The sequence below is a fragment of the Corvus hawaiiensis genome, chromosome 7 (assembly GCF_020740725.1).
Source record: "Corvus hawaiiensis isolate bCorHaw1 chromosome 7, bCorHaw1.pri.cur, whole genome shotgun sequence".
In the NCBI taxonomy this organism is placed as follows: Eukaryota; Metazoa; Chordata; class Aves; order Passeriformes; family Corvidae; genus Corvus; species Corvus hawaiiensis.
Window position 1 is genome coordinate 23,457,258 of NC_063219.1, and position 21,949 is coordinate 23,479,206.

General features: G+C 37.4%; 2 protein-coding genes across 5 annotated transcripts in view; both read left to right on the forward strand.

Moving 5' to 3' along the window:
* The first annotated feature begins 138 nt into the window (after positions 1-138).
* Positions 139-15,992, forward strand: GCG (glucagon). 2 transcript variants are annotated; one of them, XM_048309708.1, is made up of 7 exons: positions 139-1,878; positions 8,934-9,034; positions 9,418-9,579; positions 10,453-10,506; positions 12,095-12,232; positions 14,353-14,496; positions 15,494-15,992. In XM_048309708.1, exons 1-7 carry the CDS (start codon positions 1,876-1,878, stop codon positions 15,516-15,518), a joined length of 627 nt encoding a protein of 208 aa, XP_048165665.1. In that variant the 5' UTR covers positions 139-1,875; the 3' UTR covers positions 15,519-15,992. The 2 variants fall into 2 exon arrangements, with proteins under 2 accessions (XP_048165665.1, XP_048165666.1); XM_048309709.1 differs by lacking the exon at positions 139-1,878 and adding an exon at positions 4,638-5,109.
* A 5,085-nt stretch (positions 15,993-21,077) lies between these two features.
* Positions 21,078-21,949, forward strand: part of DPP4 (dipeptidyl peptidase 4) — a 75,305-nt gene continuing 74,433 nt past the window's right edge. For 2 of the 3 annotated variants that reach the window (XM_048310267.1, XM_048310266.1), the window contains exons 1-2: positions 21,167-21,439; positions 21,514-21,598. In XM_048310267.1, coding sequence (XP_048166224.1) covers positions 21,434-21,439; positions 21,514-21,598 — 91 coding nt within the window. In that variant the 5' untranslated portion in view covers positions 21,167-21,433. Of the gene's footprint in view, positions 21,440-21,513; positions 21,599-21,949 lie in introns of all 3 variants that reach the window. The other variant, XM_048310268.1, reaches the window with a different exon arrangement.

Consider the following 21,949-nt stretch of genomic DNA (forward strand, 5'->3'; position numbering starts at 1 on the left):
CTCTAAGTAATAAAATGATGCAATGTGTTGTTCACACCCTGCCCACGAGTCTGTTGTCTGAAGCTTTTGAAAGTATTTGAAATAAGGGACATTTCAGGAAAATCTGCCAAACAAAATAACAGAAGGTATCTCTTTCACAAGGGGTGCATTAGATATTTCATTATGAATCTGCCCTGAGGTCTGTTTGTTTCCTAAGGCAACCAGAGTACATATCTTCCAAACTGTCCACCATCTACTCTGGCTTGTAGGTAGCAGTTATGGGGAAAAAAAATTTTTAAAATAAGTGCAGTTTTCTGCCATCATTGTTCCGTCATTGTTTTTCATGTTATTTATTTCTCTGCCTTACACAGTGTTCTTGCCAAAGAATGGGAATATGTCTCCAGCAGAGTATGACATTTACACTGAGTTGCTGAAATAATGTCTAACCTGAAAGCTTTATGATTGAGCAACCACGTGTTTTGATGACCTAGGAGAAAATGTCCTAGGATGCTGTGAGTGTCAAAAAAAATCCTCTTAAAAATACATCCAACATCAGATTACTGGCTGTCCTGTGCTTATAACAGGTAACATCACAGTCAATCACTAGAAATGGTGCAGAGCACTGCAAACCTACCCCCACACTATAACAGAATTGCAGAATGGTTGGGGTTGGAAGGGAACTTGGGAGGTCTACTTATCCCACTTCCCTGTTCACACAGGGCTACCTACATCCTGTAGCCCAGGACTTTGTCCAGATGGCTTTTTAATATCTAAAAGCCTTCTGGACACTCTACAACCTCTCTCGGCCACTGCTGCCAGTGCTTTGTCACCCTCATAGTAAACAAGTTCTTCCTTATGCTTGGACAGAACATTCTGGGTTTCAGTTTGTGCTGGTTGCCTCTTGTTCTGTCACTGGGCACCAAAAAAAAAAGGCTGGCTGTCTTTTTTGGACCATCCCTTCAGATATTTATATACAGTGATAAGATTCTCCCAAGCTTTTTCTTCTCTAGAAAGAGAACATGTTCCATTCTGCCTTGTTTACAAACACAATCCATGTTATAAGCATTACCCCAAACATTCACCGGACAGTTATTTGCCCCATTCCACTTTAACTGAAGGGAAGAGCCTAAAGAGGCTACAGGATAGGCTCTTTTGTAACAGATCTTCAAAAGTTCAAGTTGAAAGGGCTTGTCCTGAGGTATCAAGCTGAAGCTAACGAAGTATGTGAATAAAAAGTATATATAACTATACTGCAAACAGAGAACATGGTGTGTAAGAGCCAACACCAGGACACAATTTGAATTAACCTAAGCTCTTATGACAAGAGTGAACATCCTCAAAGTTTTGTTTCCCACTTTCAAATGTTTTAGAAGATCTGGTTTTCAAAAAAATGCTGAGCACTTTCTGTTCCTTTCTCTTTTGAATAACACTCTCACACTTCAGATACTCAAATATACCACTTCAGACAATGAAACATTAGTCTTCAAATACCTGTCATCTAAACAAGGTATTCAGGCCTCTGAAGATAGGATGTAGTTGTTCTGAATTAAGTAGACAGGCCCTTGATAAATAGCCACAAATACAGTTGTTTACAAGTCAGTTTCCACTGTGAATCCTTTCTAGCTTTTACAAATTGAAACTAGAGCTGAAAAGTAAAAATTGCTTTATTCTAGGAGCTGAAGTGTACATAAATAGTAGACAGTCACTGATTCCACTCCAAACCTGTTTTCATCGTCTACCTCATTCGTGCTGTGTGAACTGAACACATGAAAGAACCTGCAATCCTTATACTTCAAACACGGAGCTACATGCTTTGCTTCACTTGGGATTATTGCAGCTGCAAAGAAGAAAAGGCCTGAAGAGGAATTTAGCAGAAAAACAGCCAGGTTCCAGAATATGGTTAGTGTTATACTCATTTTACTCAGATATCAAGTCCAATTCAGACTACATTCAATACTTTCCAGTTTGTCAGTCAGTTCCAATTACAAGGCACAGCTGTTTAGAACATTTTATAGAGTCGTTTGAAGGCTCTATATTTAATCTGAATAATTCATAGTATTTGCTAAGAGCATTTGGTATTACTTTCAATTATGAACATTGTCTTCTCAGAATGTAAAATAACTGGTACATATTTGGCTAGCTCTTCTACTTGCGCAAATTGATGCAGCTCCATTGGCTTGCAGTGGAGCGATTCCAACTTATGCGAGCAGTGTGGGCTACAGCACAGTTACAATGGCTGTCACTCCTGAGGTACAAACCACTCAGCATCCGTGGCAGGGAGCATGGAGCTGCATGTTGTGGAAGGGCTGAGAGACCCTAAACTAACCCTCCATTTGGGAAGGCCATTCTTGCTTCCCAAAGGGTAGCCACGGAGTTGTATATGTACATAGGCACACATTGTGTGTGTTATGTACAAGTACGCATTTATGGACGTAACATGGTGTTTTATGTGTGCATGTGTTCACACATACTGGTTCCCATTCTCAGTAGGGGAATTCTCTTTCAGGTGGTTATGATGTAAGAAAGGTAGCAAAACGAGAGGGGCTGCAGAGCCCAGCCCTCTGAACTCACAGCTGACACAGTTAGGAGAGAATGCTTTCTGTATAATATAAGAAAGTAAAGCGTGTGGGCCTGTAGTCATACCCCAAGATACATCCTCCTCCCTTTAGACATGTAATGGATAATAGTACAATAGTAATAAATATGTAATGAAGAAATACACAGGAGAATTTGGGGAGGTCACTTTTTTGAAAGCATTTGATGAGTATTTTTTTATTTCTTACTGTCAAAAGTCAGCGAGTTCCTAATTCATTAAAATGTTCAAATCTTGACAATTTTAATCAGACAATGGTGCAGAAAACTTTGAAAAACTCCAGATACAGTGAACCCAACAACTCCAGGTGAATCATGAGAAACATGAAAATTTCCTGAAGGCAGGCCACTTTCAGGTTCTGTCTCTTAGTCTGGTTCAAAGTATTGTCTCATTTGAGAGCAACGATCTAGATGAGAGTTGCCCTTGATTTTTGCCAAGAGGTGCAAACTAACCGGTGTATTCTAAAATGTGAGAGGAACAAACCTGGGTACATATGCATGTTTCATACACTTGATATAATTTTCCGCTTTTGTTTGTTTTCCGCTTTTGTTTTTTGAGCAAACTCGTTTGCTGTGCTCCTGAAATATATAGCATAGACTTAGTTAGCTATGGCAACTGAGGGTTGCATGTTTCTTGATGGCAGTTCACCTCTTTCCCATACATTTTATTTTCTGTGTACCATTTGAAAAACAAATAACCAGTCACCTTCTAGATGCCAGATGACCTTCTAGATGATACAGCTCTGTAACAGCCTTCCCAACCAGGTGCACTAAGGTGCTCTGTCTCATTTTTTTTCTGGAATCATCCTACTGTAAACAAGGAACTTTATATGACACAAGAAAATAAACTGAGCTAAACAAAAAGAGAAAAACTAACTGTTTCCTGGAGGAGAGAATACTGTCTCACATTCTGTATTGCTTTGTTCCAAAGTATCTTTAACTCAGCATGTAGAGAGATGATTGCAGCAATCCATGTCAAGTGTGTGCGTGTCCTCCTGGTGCAGAAGCGGTGGAAAGGGCCCTTTGATCCCCATCTGCTGCATTGCCCGGGTACTGCAGGACGCGCTGGTGGCCTCTGCAGGAGCGGCTAGGTGGCCCGCCCCGAGGACTAAAAATGAAAAAAATAAACCATAAATCTCAGCAGATGGATCCAATAGCACAGAAAAATTATACTCAAAAATATTAAATTTGATGATGACGACTGTGTAGTGAGACTTAACGTTTCCCTGAACCCCTACTGTGGTACTAAATACAGCCAGGTATTTAGGATAGAGCTCTAGGAAGGATCCAGTAAATTTTTTTTGCCACTCTAATGTGGTTATTAAGTTTATACACTACCTCAGTTGTATCTTATGTGCTATGCCAATTCTGGCTGTGGTCAGTCAGCAGACAATTACCTCACTGAAGCATATTCTTTGCTGGCTTGGAGGAGCAGTACTAAGGGAAATAAGAAGGTTTGTTGTAATATGTGCCTTGTACCACAAGCCAGACCATGAGCCACTCCAGACTGGAGTACAGGCTGTCCTTAACATTTAGTGAGGTGTCTACTGTGATTCCAGAACCTTCCTCCTACCTATCTCCCCTACCTGTCTCAGTCTCTGTGTTGTCACTGGCTGGCTGAACATGGCTTTCTTTGGCAGTGCTGCCCCACCACAGCTATGAATTTGTCTCCAATATTGAACAATAGTTGCATAGAACAGGCACTAGTATAAATATCAATATTTTGTTTAATTTTTTTTCTTGTAGGGAATTGAAAGGTGAGCACTGTGTTAAACTCAATTTATAGTGAATGTTTGGCATATAGTTCTCAAGTGAGTATGAATTTTCTTACAGTAGTATTTGCAAAGTGGGAATTTTACATCTAAGGCTGATCAAAACATTTTTTTTAAATTTCACCTGTGCTAGGCATTGCATAGTGGGTAGCCATCAGTGCAGTATTTCACATCTCTTCATATTCATTATATTGGCACAAGATTACTTGAAGAATCATTCAAGGGCTTTGGGGAAGTTGTGCTGGTTATTTTTAACAATGGGTTAAGTTTATAAACCCTGATTTAAAATTGATAAATGGAAACAATTCTATTGATGTTAACAGAATCAGGATTCTAAATGTTAAATGTGGCAAATCAGAAATTGGAGAAATTGCTGCCTTGATCCCAGGTACCTTTTGCCCACTGTTTGTCAAGTTAATGCCCTTCTGTTTGATATTTACTTCTTTGGACGTTGCTACCTCACTCCTTTTGCAAATCTATGTTAGCATTGATGTCATAAAGTAAGCAGAATGAATGTGTGAAATTGCTTGTAAAATTATCAAATGAAATGAATAGCAAATACGATGACTTTTTTTTTTAAGTTGAATAAGGAAACTGTCAGCAATGATGCACTCCTGTAATGCTTACTAGAGCTGAACAGTATATATATAAGTCTGTGCAAAAGAGGCAGCTAGGCAGAGCTCAGGATCTTCAAGGCTTGCCATAGTTGCAGAAGAGAGAGTAGCTCTTTCTGCAACTGCCACGTATTACTTCCAAGTATAATAAGGTAAGATTTATATGAACTACCAGTTATTTATTTGAGAAAGCCGAGTGCATTATCTGCATTGTGTTGCCCAAAGTTTGCAATAGAGGTGTGGATCTTTCAGCAAATTGGTGTTTTCTTCTGAGGTTATACTCACTGTTATTTGGAGTCAATGACATCATCATTTAAATCTTTTAATGTATTGATTACTTCAACAAAGAATGATCCGAAAAAGGGAAATCAACAGTTTGTGTTGCAGAATTAATTGAAAGAAGGAATAGCCATGAGAACATGAAAGACAAGAATTGTGGTAAGAATTTAAATGAGATACACAATTATTGATTTTTATATTTTTATCTCCTTTAGTACCTTCTGTAGAGATATTTAATTAATGTGAGTTTAAAATTATTCACTCCTTAGAGATACTGCCTAAATATGAATCAGTGAGGATTAAGTTAGAAGCATGGAAACAAATTCAGTGAGTTTATGTGGACACTGATTTCAAACTGTCCAAGACAGATTGTCACTGTCACCCTACAGACTGTCACTCCACTGCCCCACTTTTAGATTAGTTTGTCTCAAGCAACTATTATTTTCATATCACTGTAAGATCAGAAAAGGAAATTTTATAGCACAGAAGTAAAATTAAAGCCTTTCAATAGTTATTGTGATTATTGTATAAAATTTAATTTAGTCTTCCATCCTACTATGGAATTCCTTAGACTAGAACTGTTGTATTTTACAGAACTTTCCACAAGGCATGTTAGGTAAATTAGATGTAAAATACACCTACCTGAAAAAGTAATTTATTTGTTTCTAGAAATTACTGCTATTTGCAGACAGTTTCCTGTCAACAGAAATTTATTTTATTCATTCATACATGTTCATATGAAAATATTTCCTTTTTTTACCACTTCATAATTTCCATTTTTAAACTGGAAATAAATACAAATGTGACTTTTGAAAGATTTTTTCTGAAAACTCAGTGAAATTATGCTAGTTAAAATTGTACATAGCTACAAAAGATACCTGTAGCAGAATATATTAGAAAACTAGAAAAATCAAGTTGGTCAAGGAAATAATATTCAAATAAATATCTGATCAAGATTTGAGAGGTATATTTCTTACATATTTCTGGTGCTTCAAACTGAGATGTCTTAAATCTTTCATTTTTGATCAGAAAGAAATGAAAATATTTTCATTAGTCTAATATGCGTAGGAATAAAAATTTTCTGTGTAAGATTAGCTTTAGTTTTCCTGCACCTTGACAATAAGTTTCCATGGTTTTTAGCAGTATCTACTGGTGACCTAAAAAACTTAGAGCAAATAAAACCTTTCTTCTGATTGGGAAATTAATTGATTAGCTAGCATAAACTAAGAAAATACTATTTTTCTGATCATCTCTTTTTCTCTATAAAACATGTCTATGTTACCAAGAATAAAATTACAATTTCTTCCTTTAAAACTGTATCTTATTTAACTTGTCAAGAACTGCTGTTGCTGGTTTGACTTACCAATAGCAAGTACTAAATGTTGAATAAACAAAACTGATTCTAAATTTTTTAAAGAACATATATGACAGAAGGTTAATAGTTTTTGACAAAGCTTACTTTATTAATAAGGATTCTCTTACCTGAAAATGTTATAAATTTCAAAAACTGCATTTATACATCTTTCTTTTTAATAATCTCCCTATTTTGATTCCGAAAAATTTAGAAAGAAGCTGAATATGCATTTAACTTTAATCTTAATACTAAGGAATAAAGTGGCTAGTGGTACTGTTCACATCTGAAAGTTCTATAGGCCTGCGACATTAGAGTTAGAGCCAAGATAAACTGAAATCACTGAATATCTCTTTACTGACTACAGCGACTTTAAACTATTTTTTAATAAGTTTTGTATGAAAGAAAAGCTTTTGGTGTTGGATATTTCATTCCGCCCCAGTGACTTGGGTTTATGGCTAATCTGGATCGCCGTTTAATAAAGCTACAGATGGCTGTAAGCTAGGACTATTAAGCAGGGCAAATTTACTTACGTGTGGTGTAACAGGCAGACTTTATCTGGTGTCCAAGTCCAGGTTAATTCATTTACAGCCATATCAGCTGCCACAGGGGTCAATCACACCATTTTGAAATGACCACAACAGAGTCATTTCCCAAAGAATAGGCAGAGCTTTTGTTCCATTGCTAGAAGCCTATGAAATGTGAAATTATGCATTCTTTGAGATAAACATTGGATGTCAGTGTTGCACCACCAAATTACAGCTCCAAATGAAACAGTGAAAACAGATTTCAGTACTATAGTTAGGGTTTTAATAAGACTGACTACATGACCACCTGACCACCGTGGTATATGTTGGTACTATAGCAGGGTGTGTTCAAGTGAGAGAGTCAAATCTCATATACCAGGACAATGCACAAGGCAGAAACGAGTCTCCAGACACTGACGAAAAAATGAGCAACACTGGTAGTGGCTTTTGGTGGAGAGAGGGAAACTGACCCCATTGCTTAATAGTAAAATCCATCAGAAAATATTATAGTTGTACATTTATTTTCCTGGGTTTCAGCAATATTTGATTAAGATTTTGATTGCCTCAAGTATTTTGATACTGATACTGAGGTATTCTAGTAAAATATTCATATTATTAATTGAGATTCTCTTAAAAATCAGGCCTCACAAAGTACCAGTAGCAATAGATTCTTCCTAACCATTGGTAAAACGCCTGCCAACAGTCAAGCTTTGCATCTCCAAGTATAAGTAATTTTAAAACAGATGGAAGAAACAGGTTTCAAAAAAAATCTGCTATGAAGGGGCAGAGAACTGGGGCAGAGTAGAAGCCCTACAGCAGTAAGATTTTTGATGCCAGAGATTACCTTTTCAGAGGTGTTCATATAGCCCCCTCATTTGCATTGCTCAGCGCAGAGCCACCTCTCCATCTCAAAATGGAGTAATCTGCACCTTCACTACACATCGTTCCCTCATAATTTTCTAAGGCTTCCTCCACCCCATAGTGTATTTAAATTCAGACTATTGTGACAAGGCATTACAATAGAGAATATATATATTTTCACTCAGACTGCCTTATTTTATATATCATTGAACTTCAACAAGTAACTCCTGCAGTAGAGCCACAGGAGTATGGCACAGATTTCATTTAGTGGGGAGGGTGTTTTTTGACTGGGACTTACTTTGCTACCACTTTACTTCAAGGCACTCATGTGTCCTATCTCCCTTTGTTTTTCAGACTGCACCATAAACTTCCATAGGAAAATGCCATGGATGGCAGAAGGGCTTTTTCAGATACACAAGTATCAGCCCAAGTACATGATGAAATTATTTCCAGTGACATTTTGCTGATGTGAACCCATTGCAACTTCTGTGAGAAAGAAAGAATGGGAAGCTGCTAATGTGACAGTATTCTTGACAAAGATTTGCTTTGTTTTTTCTCTAGTGAATGAGCTGGGGAAAAAATCGCAGTCACATCACTACCCCTAGTTTTGCAATAGAACTGTATTACAGATCTAGTGCTTGCCATCAGCTGAACACAGAGAAAAGGAGAGAGCAGACCTTTATCCTCACACTGCAAAAGAAAGTGAGGATGCAGTTGCTCTCAGCTCTCCTTGAGTTCTAAAATACAAACTACAGCCTAAAGACTGGAACAGAGACTACATCTTTTGAATGCCTACCCAAGGCCCTAAAATGTTACCCACTGGACATGGAACCCAAACTAGCAGGCTCTTTCTTCAGGTTTAGATCAGCATTAAGAATGTCTCTTTTCGATCTAATTGACTCAGACATATGCAAACAGTATAACATTTTTCTTTGTTGCCTTATTTCTGTTTTGACAGGCAATGAAAATGAAAAGCATTTATTTTGTTGCTGGTCTCCTTTTAATGATAGTTCAAGGCAGCTGGCAAAATCCTCTTCAGGATACAGAGGAGAAATCAAGGTAAATTCTTTAGACCAAACTTTTACAAATACTTGGCCTGAACTTAGTTTTCTTATACTTTGAAGCCAAACATACTATAATTTAAAGATAGCTTTATGCAGTTCTTAGTCTACCACTAAAATTGACAAATTTTTCATATTGCAAAGCATAGCACAGCAATTTGGGGTATTAAAACAATAGCTACCTTATTTATCCAAGAAGAGTGAGTAATTGTGCAGTATCCAATCTACCATACAGATTCCTTTTACCAGACAGATAGTGATCAATATGCCACTTGCTTTCACTTTGTGGGAGTAAAACATAGTATTGTTAAAAGAAAAATCCATGCACTTGTAGACTGTACTGTAACCACTGCCGATTTACAAGGTCTAAACTTTTCACAGATCATTCAAAGCTTCCCATTCTGAACCAATAGATGAATCTAGACAGCCGAATGAAGTGAAACGTCACTCACAAGGCACATTCACCAGTGACTACACCAAGTACCTGGACACCAGACGAGCTCAGGACTTTGTGCAATGGTTAATGAGCACTAAAAGAAATGGGTAAGCTCTTTGGTCACATTGATACAGATCTTCATGCACAGAAACAGCCAAAAATCCAGCCAATTCACTTTCTTGGTATCAGCTTCCCATCTCAGACCATGGATAATCCTCAAATAAGTAAAGTACTTGAGGAAAATTTATATATACAATCGTAGAATCATTTAGGTTGGAAAGGACCTCTAAGATCATTAAGTCCAGCCATTAATAGAATATTAATATATTATTAGAAATGAGAAACATATGCAAAATCAGTCAAAATGATTTGGTTAAATCAAAGTGTAGTATCTGTTATGCCACCTAAAAAACTGTCTCAGCCTCTTCGGGGTACATTGTCTCAGTGAATGAATGAAGTTCAATATGAATAAAATATATAAACATAATGTACAGTTCTGGGCCAATAGGCCTTAACAAAACTTTCCTATCTATGGATAGCCTAATCCTGAGGTTTCATTTTTAAAAAGGGAGCTGAAGTTTAAGTTTTGTTGACCACTGGATAATTAACCCGTATGACCAATATAAGTTGGCATATCTTTTTTCAAATACGCTTTGATTAAACTCAAGCTACCAAGCTGAGAGTAAGAATAATGTAAAAGTGTTTCAGTCTTGTGTTCTAGAGAAAATCTGTCCAAAAAGAATCCAAAAATCTATTATGTTAATGCTTCTAAATCTCTGTGGAAGCCTTTAAAGTATAAAGTAACAATTTCTACACATTGTATTAATTTGAATTCATATGTCTGAAATACAATGAATATAATATTCACCTGTCAGTCATGGGGGTTTACCATAATACTTAAATAATAACCAATACAAGCTTATGCAGGCTCTGCAGTGTATTGGTAATAATGATCTAATGATTGTTCAATTTCACTACAGCCAACAAGGACAGGAGGACAAAGAAAATGACAAAGTCCCTGACCAGCTCTCAAGGTATTCTATATGTCACAACTTGTTATTTGAAACCAGTCTGAGCTCATTTTCAGTTAAACAAGAAAGAAAACAACTAGTATTCTTTACAATGTTACCACAATCAAAGAAATATCAATCAAGTACGTTATTTCACACCAGCTGTTTACTGGTGTAAAAAAGAAGGAGGATATGTCTCTATGGTTTTTATTCCTGTACCTGTGTTCTATAGCTATATGCAGTGGGTGCAAGGAATGCAACAGGATGAGAATACGTTTCAGGAAAGCACATTTCAAGTAATCAAGGAGAGCAGAGAATAAAATAAAAAGAAAATCAGTATAGAAAAAGGCTGAAGAAAAAAAACCAAACACATTATGTTGAAGAATAAAAAATCAGTGAGAAGATTAGTGAAAGGAAGATGGCCAGGAAAAATTGCAGAGAGCTGATTAAACATGATGCACTGCTCAGCCCTCAGCTCTCAGTCCCATGTCACATAAACTACTTATTACAGAAAGGAGAACACAAGACCTGCTGAAGGCCAGAATTCTGTTTCTTGACTGTGGTTTTGGGAAAGGGTTAGATAGATTGGAAATTTTAAATAAATAAATAAGAAATTGAGTAAGTGGTTTTGCAAAACAGATTAAAATACCTACATTCATTCTTTCATTTGTCAGAAAATCCAAAAAGGATAGCCCAGATCACAAAGATCCTTGAGTTCACACTGTCAATATTAATAACAAATTTGTAATAATGTTTCTGCTTCATTGAAACAGCGTATCTCAAAAAAAATTAACGTTTCATTAAAAATGCTCCAAACAACTCTAGTTAGCACTGCTGATGAAAAGTGCAGATGGTACTAAATTAGGAGGAATGATGACATCCCAAGAAGAAAAAATAATAGAAAGAGCTAGATTTGGGCAGAGATTAGCAAATTCTGAAACAGAAATGCTAGGGAATTTGTTCATGGAAAATATTCCATAACATGCCTACTTCTCAGTGCAGTTTGCCTTCCCAAGAGCCAGTGTAACATAATTTTGTGTTATATCAGAGAAAGAACCACAGTGAGGTGTAGGGAGGGAGAAGATAAATGTCTTTAACAAGATGGAGTTGATCAGGCTTGAAAGTTTTCTGAGATTATGACTTGGTCAGAGTGATGAATAAAAGGGTGTTCATAAAACAACTCAAAATGTAAATTTGAAAGGAATTAAGTCTGAATAGTTTGGCTCAGCAAATAGAGGTGAAGATAAGAGGAATATCTAACAAAGGGTACCAAAAAGCATGTCTGTATAATACAATACAGCTTCTTGGTCATAGCTAATTAGTCTAGCAAAAGACCATTCCAATACAGCTGTAATTGCTTTCCACACCTGAACTGAGTTGTTCAGAACCAGTTTGGGAATCTCTGCACAAAACTGTATTGCATAGTACAGGCAATAGCTTTGGAACTGAAATATATCAGGAAAAAATATATCAAGACCAATTTGAGAAGCAAAAAGAACCCCTCTCTCTTATAGAAATGCTAGTCTGGCAAGTAGGAAATTTAAATCAATAAAGATTGTTAAAAAGTTAAATTCTTATGCAGTCTGCTCCTACAGTATTGCTCTTCTTTCAGCAATGCAATCTCCAAGCGTCATGCTGAATTTGAGAGACATGCTGAAGGCACCTACACCAGTGATATCACCTCTTATTTGGAAGGTCAAGCTGCCAAAGAGTTCATCGCCTGGTTAGTGAATGGACGAGGAAGAAGAGAGTAAGAATCCATCCATTCCTATTATTAAATTTTGCCTTGGTTTGGGGTTAGAAATCATGTCTGATGAAACTTTGATGTGTTTTTGATCATTCTTGCTGTACTTCATGCTTTCTTTTGTATTAGAAGATATTCTGTGGATAATAGACCACCACTTTACATTTTTAAGTTCAAATACAGATTGAAACCTGTTCAGTATGCTGTTATATTCTAAAAGGTCAAGTTTTATTTAAGGTCAACACATCTAAAACTAAACCAGACCTTCCTCTTCTACCACCTTTCCCCCTTCACATAACATTGCTTACAGTCTCCTTAACTATCATTGAGATTATTCAAGGTAGTCATCTTAAATTGCCTTCTCTTTTTTTCTTTTGAAGTCAATCTTTTCCTCTGCAGTATTTCCAAGATTAAATTTTTCCCATATTATCATTGTTATCAGTTATCAGCTGTACTCCATGTGCTGATGATCATTCCCAGCAGTAACTAATAACTTCTTTTCCTCTTCCCATGCTTCTCAGAGTCTCCCCAAGTTGCTGCTGCCATAACAACTACCATTTGCTATGACTATAACTTATTTTCCTTTTTAAGATGCCTCTAATTCTTTTGCTATGGTTCGCGGTTCCCTGGACACAATGCTCCACTAATGACTTCACCTACCTATGACTTCTTCCATTTCTATCTTGTTCTCCGCATACTCCTTGCAGATTTCTCTAAGCTATTCACTTCATGTACTCCCTCATGACTTTACATCTTTTGTCATGATGGTCTTACACTTAGAATGGCATTACCTTCAGTCTCCTGCAGGCACCTTCTGCTCATCTATTTCCAGCTCTGCATGGTGAGGAGCTACACCATGCAGCTGCCACTCCCCACCTGTTAACCATACTTACTTGTGCCTTTAGACTGTAAGCTCCTTGGGGTAGGGATTTCAGTTCATCCTCTGAGTATATATTCTACCAGCTGTAAAGTACTATGTAAGTCTCTCGCATTACATAAAATATAATAATAAATAATAATAATAAAATACAATCTGTAAGACAAGATTGTGTGTTGTAGTTAAGGAAGACTAAATAGGTAAAACTAATTTTTGTAAATATTGACAATTTCCTGAAGAAAACAGAGTTAAATAAATTAGTTCAGCTATATAGAGAAGAGAAAAGCTGGTTCCCCTTCCTAGTTATGTTCAGACTTCCATTTGTTTTTCTGTCATGTTTTATTTTCATCAGCAGAAGTAGGGTATTTCTGTATCCATTTGAGAGAAACACAACCTCAGTTGAACTTAGAAACCTAGATGGGCAATTAATTGTAGACAACCCTTCTGCTTTCCAATATTTGGTATTACTTGTATATAGCCTTCCTTGAAATCAGCCAGTCTGCCTGTCATTGGATCCAGGGCCCAGGGTGCTTCAGCTTCAGCCCACCTTAGTGAAACCCATTAAAATCTTCCTATATTTGGTGGGATGAAACAAGAGAGGAAAGTTTTCTAAATCAAACTCTGGCTTTGACATACTGGTTTTCCAGCAGTCAAAAAAGAATAGAACAAGAATCAGGATCTGATTCCAAGTATAAAATGCTACATTCTATGTTTTTACATCAAAAAAGCACATACGTTTTATACAGGTGCTTTACAGCTATTTCAACCATGCCCCTGCAAAAAAAAAAAAATTGCTGCTCCTGATATCTAAATTCTTATGCAATGTAATTTTAAGGAAATAACTAGGCCTTAAGTCCAAATAAAACAAAAAAAAAAAGGTATGAACATTTGACTGTAATATTTTAACAGTTGTATTTCCTAAATAACAATTCTTAGTAAAGGTACTGATGCCTAGTCTACATGGTATAGACATTGCAGACTGAGATATATTTTTGCATGTATGGCTTTTTCAAAGCTGCTGGAGAGGAGTTTAGGCTCACTGGAAGGAGCAGTTGTCTGGTTTGAAAATAATGCCTCAAGAGATGTTCTGACATGCGTCGTGCTGTACTGAGCCCTAACATCAGGCTCAGCCCTTAACTCCTTAAAATCGCAGGAAATATGCAGTGTAGTAGAACGCTGTAATAAGGCCCTTTTAAATCGTTTGTTTATTTAGATCTGCACATTGGTTGATAATTTCTTACCTTTGAAGTTTCCCAGAAAAAGCTCTTGTGGCCGAAGAAATGGGTCGAAGACATGCAGATGGCACTTTCACGAGTGATATCAACAAAGTCCTTGATGACATGGCTGCCAAAGAGTTCCTAAAATGGCTAATTAACACAAAAGTTACCCAAAGGTGCCTGAATTTTATACTGTTCTTAATACCAGTGTTTAAAATGGATTTGTCACACATAGGAAAAATACTACTAATTTTTCTCTTAGCTAGTGATATATCTGTACTATGTTGCAAACTTTGTTACAGACAGATGAAGAAGGGTAAGACACTAAATGGAACTTGTTCCAAATGTTATTTGAATTTTTTTATCAATGCTGAACCTCTCTGATAGTTTCCTATTTAACTTGAGTGTAGTTTTGCCACCAACTGTTACCAGAAATAAGGTCAGATTAAATTATCGAAAAATAAAACTTTGCTTTGCATGGACATTATAAAATCAGAAATATTTATTGGTATAATTACATCAAATTGATTATTCTTTAAAGACTGTGATACAAAACACTGCCTTAAAATGCAGCTTGTCATTAGGGAACAGTGCTGTAATCTGTGTTCCTGACAGGTGACTGTTTAAGACCCTGCTTTAGTTCGCCTGTATGTAGGCAAAGCAGCATTTTCTAAGTGAGCTCTGCGAACAGGTTAATAGTTGGGAATTGTTTGTTAAAATTAACAAAGCATTTAAAAAATAATTAAATGCCAACTCAAGACACTTGTGAGTGGCCAGATTTTTTTTAAATGTTGGATTTCCCCTTTGCATTACTGAAGCCCCCAAAAAGACTAGTTGATTTTGGAAATCTGAAACAACAAATATTGTCTCAAAAAATTTAGAAGGTACAGTTAAAATACGGTTTTTATTAGCATGTTACTATTTTTGTGTTTGTAGTTCAGCATTGAAACAAACAATTTAGGAAAAGAATCGATTAGAAGCTAGTAAAACACTTTTCTTTTAGGAATAATTGTTTTCAATCTGTTATTAGAGATAGGCATTGAGAGGTCTGTGGAACTAACATCTGCTCACTCTTAAACAGAAAAAATATGTTCCACACATATTTCATAAATCTTAGGAGACTTAGAATATTTCCTAATTGCTGCTGCTTTTTTTCTTTTCTTTTCCCCCCAGAGACCTTTTGGAAGAATACCAGTAAAAATGCAGAATAAAAAGGGATAAATGAAGATCTTCATTTCATCAACTGCCAGTTATTAAGAGATTCTGAAATCTGTATTTTGTCATTTACATTTGGTGTAACAAAGCTATGTCACCTTGCATGCCAGGAAATAATTGTACTATAGTTTAGTGTTGCCAAAGGTTTATATATGGAAAACCTGTTGTCTAAGGGATGGTTTTCTTAACAGCTTTAAGACTATGAAAGTTCGATAACTTCATATTTTCCATTTATTAGGACTAAAGTAACTCCATTTATATTTAAGGATAAAATTATTTTTCTAAAAAATTTACTTCTACACACAAATTATTCAATCACCAATTATATGTTTAATTCATAAGGGGCTGGCAGTTACAAATGCCTGAGAAGTGAATATCCCTCTTAAAACCTTTGTTATAAAAAGGCTAAGCTTTAAGGATATTAAATGATAGCCTTAAATAAATTTTTTCAAGCTTCTTTTCTGTTGACTTCTCGTGTGTATATGCCGTGTGCCTCTTTGCAGTCCATTTCATTTTATTTTAATATTTTAGTGTCACTGAGATCTTAAAAGTGGTTTCTTTGGAATGATAAAACAAACTCAGCATTCTGTTCCATCATGTTTTGTCCACAATGATTCCCAGAAAAGAGTTGTGTGACCTTTGAATTATCTTTAGTTGAAAAAGAAATCATGTAAGATGAAGCAAAAGAGGGGAACATGACTGAAGAGACAGTTATTCTTCATTACCATAAATTCTGCCTCAGAACAGGAGGACAGCTTTGAAAAATGTTAAGTGCAATATACTCCGTAAGTGTGGAAACTGCCCCATAACTTTTCTTCAAATTTTTTGAGATTGCCAAGTCAAACCAATGCAAACAGCCCTCTAATCCATGTTTCCTTCCTTCCTTCCTTCCTTCCTTCCTTCCTTCCTTCCGAATTCCTTCCTTCCTTCCGAATTCCTTCCTTCCTTCCTTCTGAATTCCTTCCGAATTCCTTCCGAATTCCTTCCTTCCGAATTCCTTCCTTCCTTCCTTCCTTCCGAATTCCTTCCGAATTCCTTCCTTCCTTCCGAATTCCTTCCTTCCTTCCGAATTCCTTCCTTCCTTCCTTCCGAATTCCTTCCTTCCTTCCTTCCTTCCTTCCTTCCTTCCTTCCTTCTCTGAGAACCACTTTTACGTGGTGTTACCTCCTATTTCCAATGACTACCCAAACCCCCTTTTCTCCCCTCACTATTTTAGCAATGTACCAGGGATCTTCATTAAAATGTCCTAAAGGGCAAGTGGTTTAAGAGAAATCCCATGGGCCTAGCAAGTATCTAGTAGAAGTTGATATGAAATAGGACCATTGTTGAATCAGAATTAGTACCTATAATTTTTGCTGGGAATAAAAGTTTTATGGGAATAAATTTTTTAAAAGCATCTGAAACTTTCACTGATAATCTAGAATTTCTGGGAAAATATTAGATCACTCTTCCAAAGTGCTATAGGAATGAATATTCTGTAATTTCAGATCAGGGCAGATCATACCCAATTTGGCATCTTGATCAGCTTCTTGATAGCAACAGAAAGCTGTTCTAACAACCCAACTTTAAACAATTTAAACTCAATAGAATCTTGCACTAAAAAAAAAAAAAAAATCATAGCATCCACTATACCCCTGGAGATTAAAAAAAAAAAAGGAGGCTATGTATACATATTAGTTTATTTAATCCCATTTGTACACAGTGGTTTGGGTCCATGTGGAACTGGAAAAGATTCAGTTATACACAGTTGGATACATATGGCCCAGGATAAAATGGTACGAGGTAACTTTTCTGTTTCAAAGACTGAACAATTGTCTTTGAAATGTTTTATTTCACTTTGTCGAGGATATTTTAGTGTTCTAAGGATAGGATTCCTAAGTTACAAATCCTTTTTTCCACAGTGTCTGTCACCAGGGTATTTGAGCCCCTTCTGGTGATGGCTTTGTCAGCTATGAAAATACTGGTCTTTCCACACTTTTACAAATCATATGCTTTAGGAACAGAGGGGCATAAATTATTTTCTCAAGTTTATTCAGCTTGTCTGGAACACAACAAAAACATTTAACCTCTAATTTTCTAAGTCCCAATCTAGAGCATGAACCAAAATTAACCCTTTCTTCAGAAGTGAGATGAAGCTGAGCTTGTAATCAGAAATATCAAACACATGTTTCAGCTCAACAGGACTAGGATTTACATATCCTGAAATCAGAGAGCAAGTCCATATGGGATCATTAATAAGGTATGTCCTGGATATTTCTCACACATGCTACATGAAATTCAGTGAATAGTATAAATATAGGGAGAAATAAGTCACCATCTCTTCGCCTTTACTACACAATAGCTGGAGTCCTCTGTGTATTGCATAAGTGCTGCCTTGAACTTCCAGGTGGTCTTATATTTAAAAGTGTTCCCATTGTATTTTATTTGCTGAGCACGCAGCATCTTTCCCCTTCCACACTAATTATTAAGTAATAATAAGCATATTGCAGTAAAAGACAACTACTTGGAATTAATACCAAGAAAAAAAAAAAAAAGAACGAAACCTGAGACACTCTAACCATTCAACTGTGCTCAGAGGACATGTAGTAAGAATCTGTAGTTGCCAGGAAAATAATTTTATAAAGAAAAACACACAAACTTGAAAGAACTGAGCGACAGCTGCTACTAGCCACACTGAAATGGTTGTCCCAGTGACATAATCACGTAACATAGGGATTTTTCTTTCCTGATTTACAGTTAACACTTTCTTCACAATCCTCTCAAACAGAACTAATGCAAAGATGTGCTACAAAACTGCCATGGTATTTCAACTTCATATGCAAAGAAAAAATGAAACTATTTCTGAAAAAAACAACATTTTTAATATATTTGTAGTCAAAAGACACACTTAGTCCAGAAGAACTTGAACACTCCTCAGTGCTAACAGCACTTTTGCCTTCTTTTCTTCACAGCACATTTGAAGTGAGCCACTGAATCCATGCAAAACTTTATCCAGCACATATTTTGTCTCCCACAGCTACACATTGAGAAATCTGGAATACATCATTGCACCTGTAAAGTAAACTGTACACATTTTAGTCACAATTTTTTTTTATTCTGCAGAGAGCTTAAGTTTTCCATTTTTGCAGTTTGACTCTTCCAAATATTTCTGGAGGAAATGCTCAAATATATAAACAGATGTCTAACAAAGCCTTGAGTTTTACTGAGGCTAGAGGTCTGAAGAAGACATCACATCTGGCAGGTTCCTCAAGTGTTTGGGAAAGTCAACCTCAGGCTGAAAGCTGTATTTTCTTTCTTTTCTAGTAAGTAGCTCTTTGCAATTATGCAACTTCTTTATGAATACAACAGTGCTGAGCATACAATATGAAGCTACAGCTTCTCAAATTTCATCATGTAGCAGCCGCTGCTGGATATTTATTTGTTTAATTCCTTGGCATTTCCTGGCTAATACATATCTGATTACAAAAGAACACCATAGTATAAAGTAACTTGAAATATTTAGCTGCAGGAACTTTTTTAAGTCTCAGGCTGTCACAAAAGACAATCTGACGGGGAACCAAAAACACAACCATAACAATAATTTTTGGGATCATGGGCATTTTTTTGATCAGTCAGGAAGAACTCGAGATTTTTTTCAAGTTGCAGAGAATCACTGTTAGGAACCATTGCAACTAAATGGAAAACATATTCTGCTATACTGACTCTTACTGGAACTTTCAGGTGGTTCTGCATACAGATTTTACAGAGACTGCGTAAGTCTCTCTGGCATGACCAGAGTCAGAAGCACTGTGGATTATTAAAAATTTTATCTAGACACAGGAACACAGATTTCCAAAGACACTTAAAATTGTGTTCCCACAGAAACCATCAGTAGCCAGCCACATGCTTTGACAGTACTGCTCCTTTTTTCTCCTTAGAATTCACCACTGAGAAACTTTAAAACCTTGCAGATAATCTCTCAAAATAATACTAAACTGCAACTTGGCTATGAAAAGCTACAAAACATTCAGGTACATTTTTTCACAAGACTGACATTACTTGACTGTGCTGTATTTTGAGACATTGTGATGATCACTACTTAAATGCTTAGGGGGAAAAAAAAGCACAGATTGATTGTATTATATATATACGCTGTGATTCCTACTCATTAGGAAAAGGAAAATTCACCCTGGGGTGGTGAGGAGTGGTGGTGTTTTGTTTTTCTTTTTGATTGTTGATAAGACAAACAGGTGCACAGTACACTGGACAGACCTTTAAGTGGAGCTGTAAGATATTCTGAAACATTGGTCATGCATCTGTCTTGGGGTGACTTTATGATGTGTATCCCATATCACTGCCCTATGCCCAGAAATTAATTTTTGTGCCTTTCTATGCCTTTAAGCCTGAGAGGGGGAAGGAAAAACTGAGCAAAACTTTTTCAAAGCAGCATACAATGATATACTGCTTCGAAAAGTAATGTAAAAGAGTGTCATTTCACTGTGACTTTACTTTATAGAAGTGGACTTACCTGTACCCAGAGATTAGTGGTTTGCAAGCTGTGAAATTGCAGCATATTGGACCCTACATGGTAAACATACACTGTGCTACCTGGAACCACTGTCAGGGCACATAAATGACGTTCCTGAGGTAAACTGATATAGCCATCACAGCGTAAATTCGTAACTAGTACCAACTGCTACCTTCAAGGAGAATGGTATACAATAGTGAGCAAGAACATGTTTGTATCTACAGGAAGTCTGTTAGCTTCCATACAGACATATCTTTAATGTTTCTAAACACTTTGGGTTATACAAAAGGAGACTTTTTTATCACAAAAAGCTATTAACCCACTTGCAGACACAGGTTTCTTAAGAAACAGACGCAAAATATTAAATGCTGTGCTCCATCTGCAGAAGTAGAATGAAGGAGCAAGCAGCACAACCTTACTGAAAGCTTTGACAAGTACTTTGAAGGCGAGTCTAAGAACATTTGTTATTTCCCTTGACTTGAAATCTTGCTTCAGCAGATCATATACTTTTTCTGTTACATTTCTGAACTTGTGAAATACCTGCATCTGTCTCTGGTAACTACTAGTGTTCTGCAATCAGAGGGGGGAAATCTAACATGGACAAACCCAAAAGCACCACTCATAATTACTTTTTTGGAGGCTAGGGCTCTTAAAATAATCTAGAAACTCCCCGAGTTTTCTGACTACCTGGTAACACTCAGATTTTTAAACAATCAAAAGCTTTACTGTTTTGATTTACATGTTATTCTGTCTTTTCAAAAATTTGTCCTACTTTCACAGTACATACTCAAAATTCTCCTTGGAAAGGGAATCATGTAATAAACAAGGGTGATCTTCAGCACTAAATTTTAAACTTTTGTCCTATACTTCCATTTTCTGGTCTTAATTTAAAAACACACTTAGCAGACTTACACATCTATCTCCAGTGCCAAACAAATAAGTATAAGCCCTTCCTGCAATTTTATCAGTTCTTTCATGACTTGATTGTCAGAGAAAGAAGTTCAAAAAGCAGAAACTTTACAAGAATTGCTGGGGTTAGCAAAACATTGGGAGCTTTTCCATCAGCGTTTGAAGGCATTTCATTTCTGGGCCGTTATCTGATTTCCGACAGAAGTCCCACCGGTGTCCCAAGTGCCTCCTGTGCCGCGTACAGCTGTGTCACCGCGCTCCAGGGATGTGAACTGACGGAGAAACCGCCGCTCAAACCGCAAAGCCAGCAGAAAGCCGGGATCTTGCACAATCCCCAGTGCCTGCCGCTCCCAAGGCAGCCGCCCCCAGCCCCCGCCCAGGAGCCGCTCACGAGGGGAGCCCCGCGGGCAGCGCCGGGACTGCGGAGCCTCAGCACTCTTGGCTCGATCGGCGGTGCTGCGCCCCGCCCGCGCCGCTCCGCGATGCCGGTGGGTGAGGGGAGGGTGGGCGGCAGCGCGGCAGGGCCTGCGCCGCCGGCGGCTGACGGGGCTTCTCCTTTCAGACCTTCCTCAAGTGGCTGCTGGGGATCTTGGGGGTCGCCGTCGTTGTCGTGGTCATCACCGTGCCGCTGGTGCTGCTCACCCGCAGTAAGTGTGCGGTGCGGCCGCGAGGGGAGGGCGGCGGGGGGCTCGCTGCGGCCGCCAGCGCTCGGCGCATCCACGGCAGCGGGGGAAAGTTCTGCGGAAAGTTTGTGCCTCAGGGAGCTGGGTCCGCAGAGCTGGAGCTGCTGGGTCCTGGAAACTGGACGGTACGAGCGTCTCACCAGGGAGGGTGGGGGGCACGGGAACAATTTAAAATTCTCCCGATTTTCCTGTATGCGCTGGTAATAGTTAGAAGCATTGTCATTTTCAGCATTCTGTTCTTATTGTGGCCAAAGGCTCTCGAACCAGCAGTAAAATGCCAATTACTCATTTTTCTAGGGTGTATTGAAGAGGTAA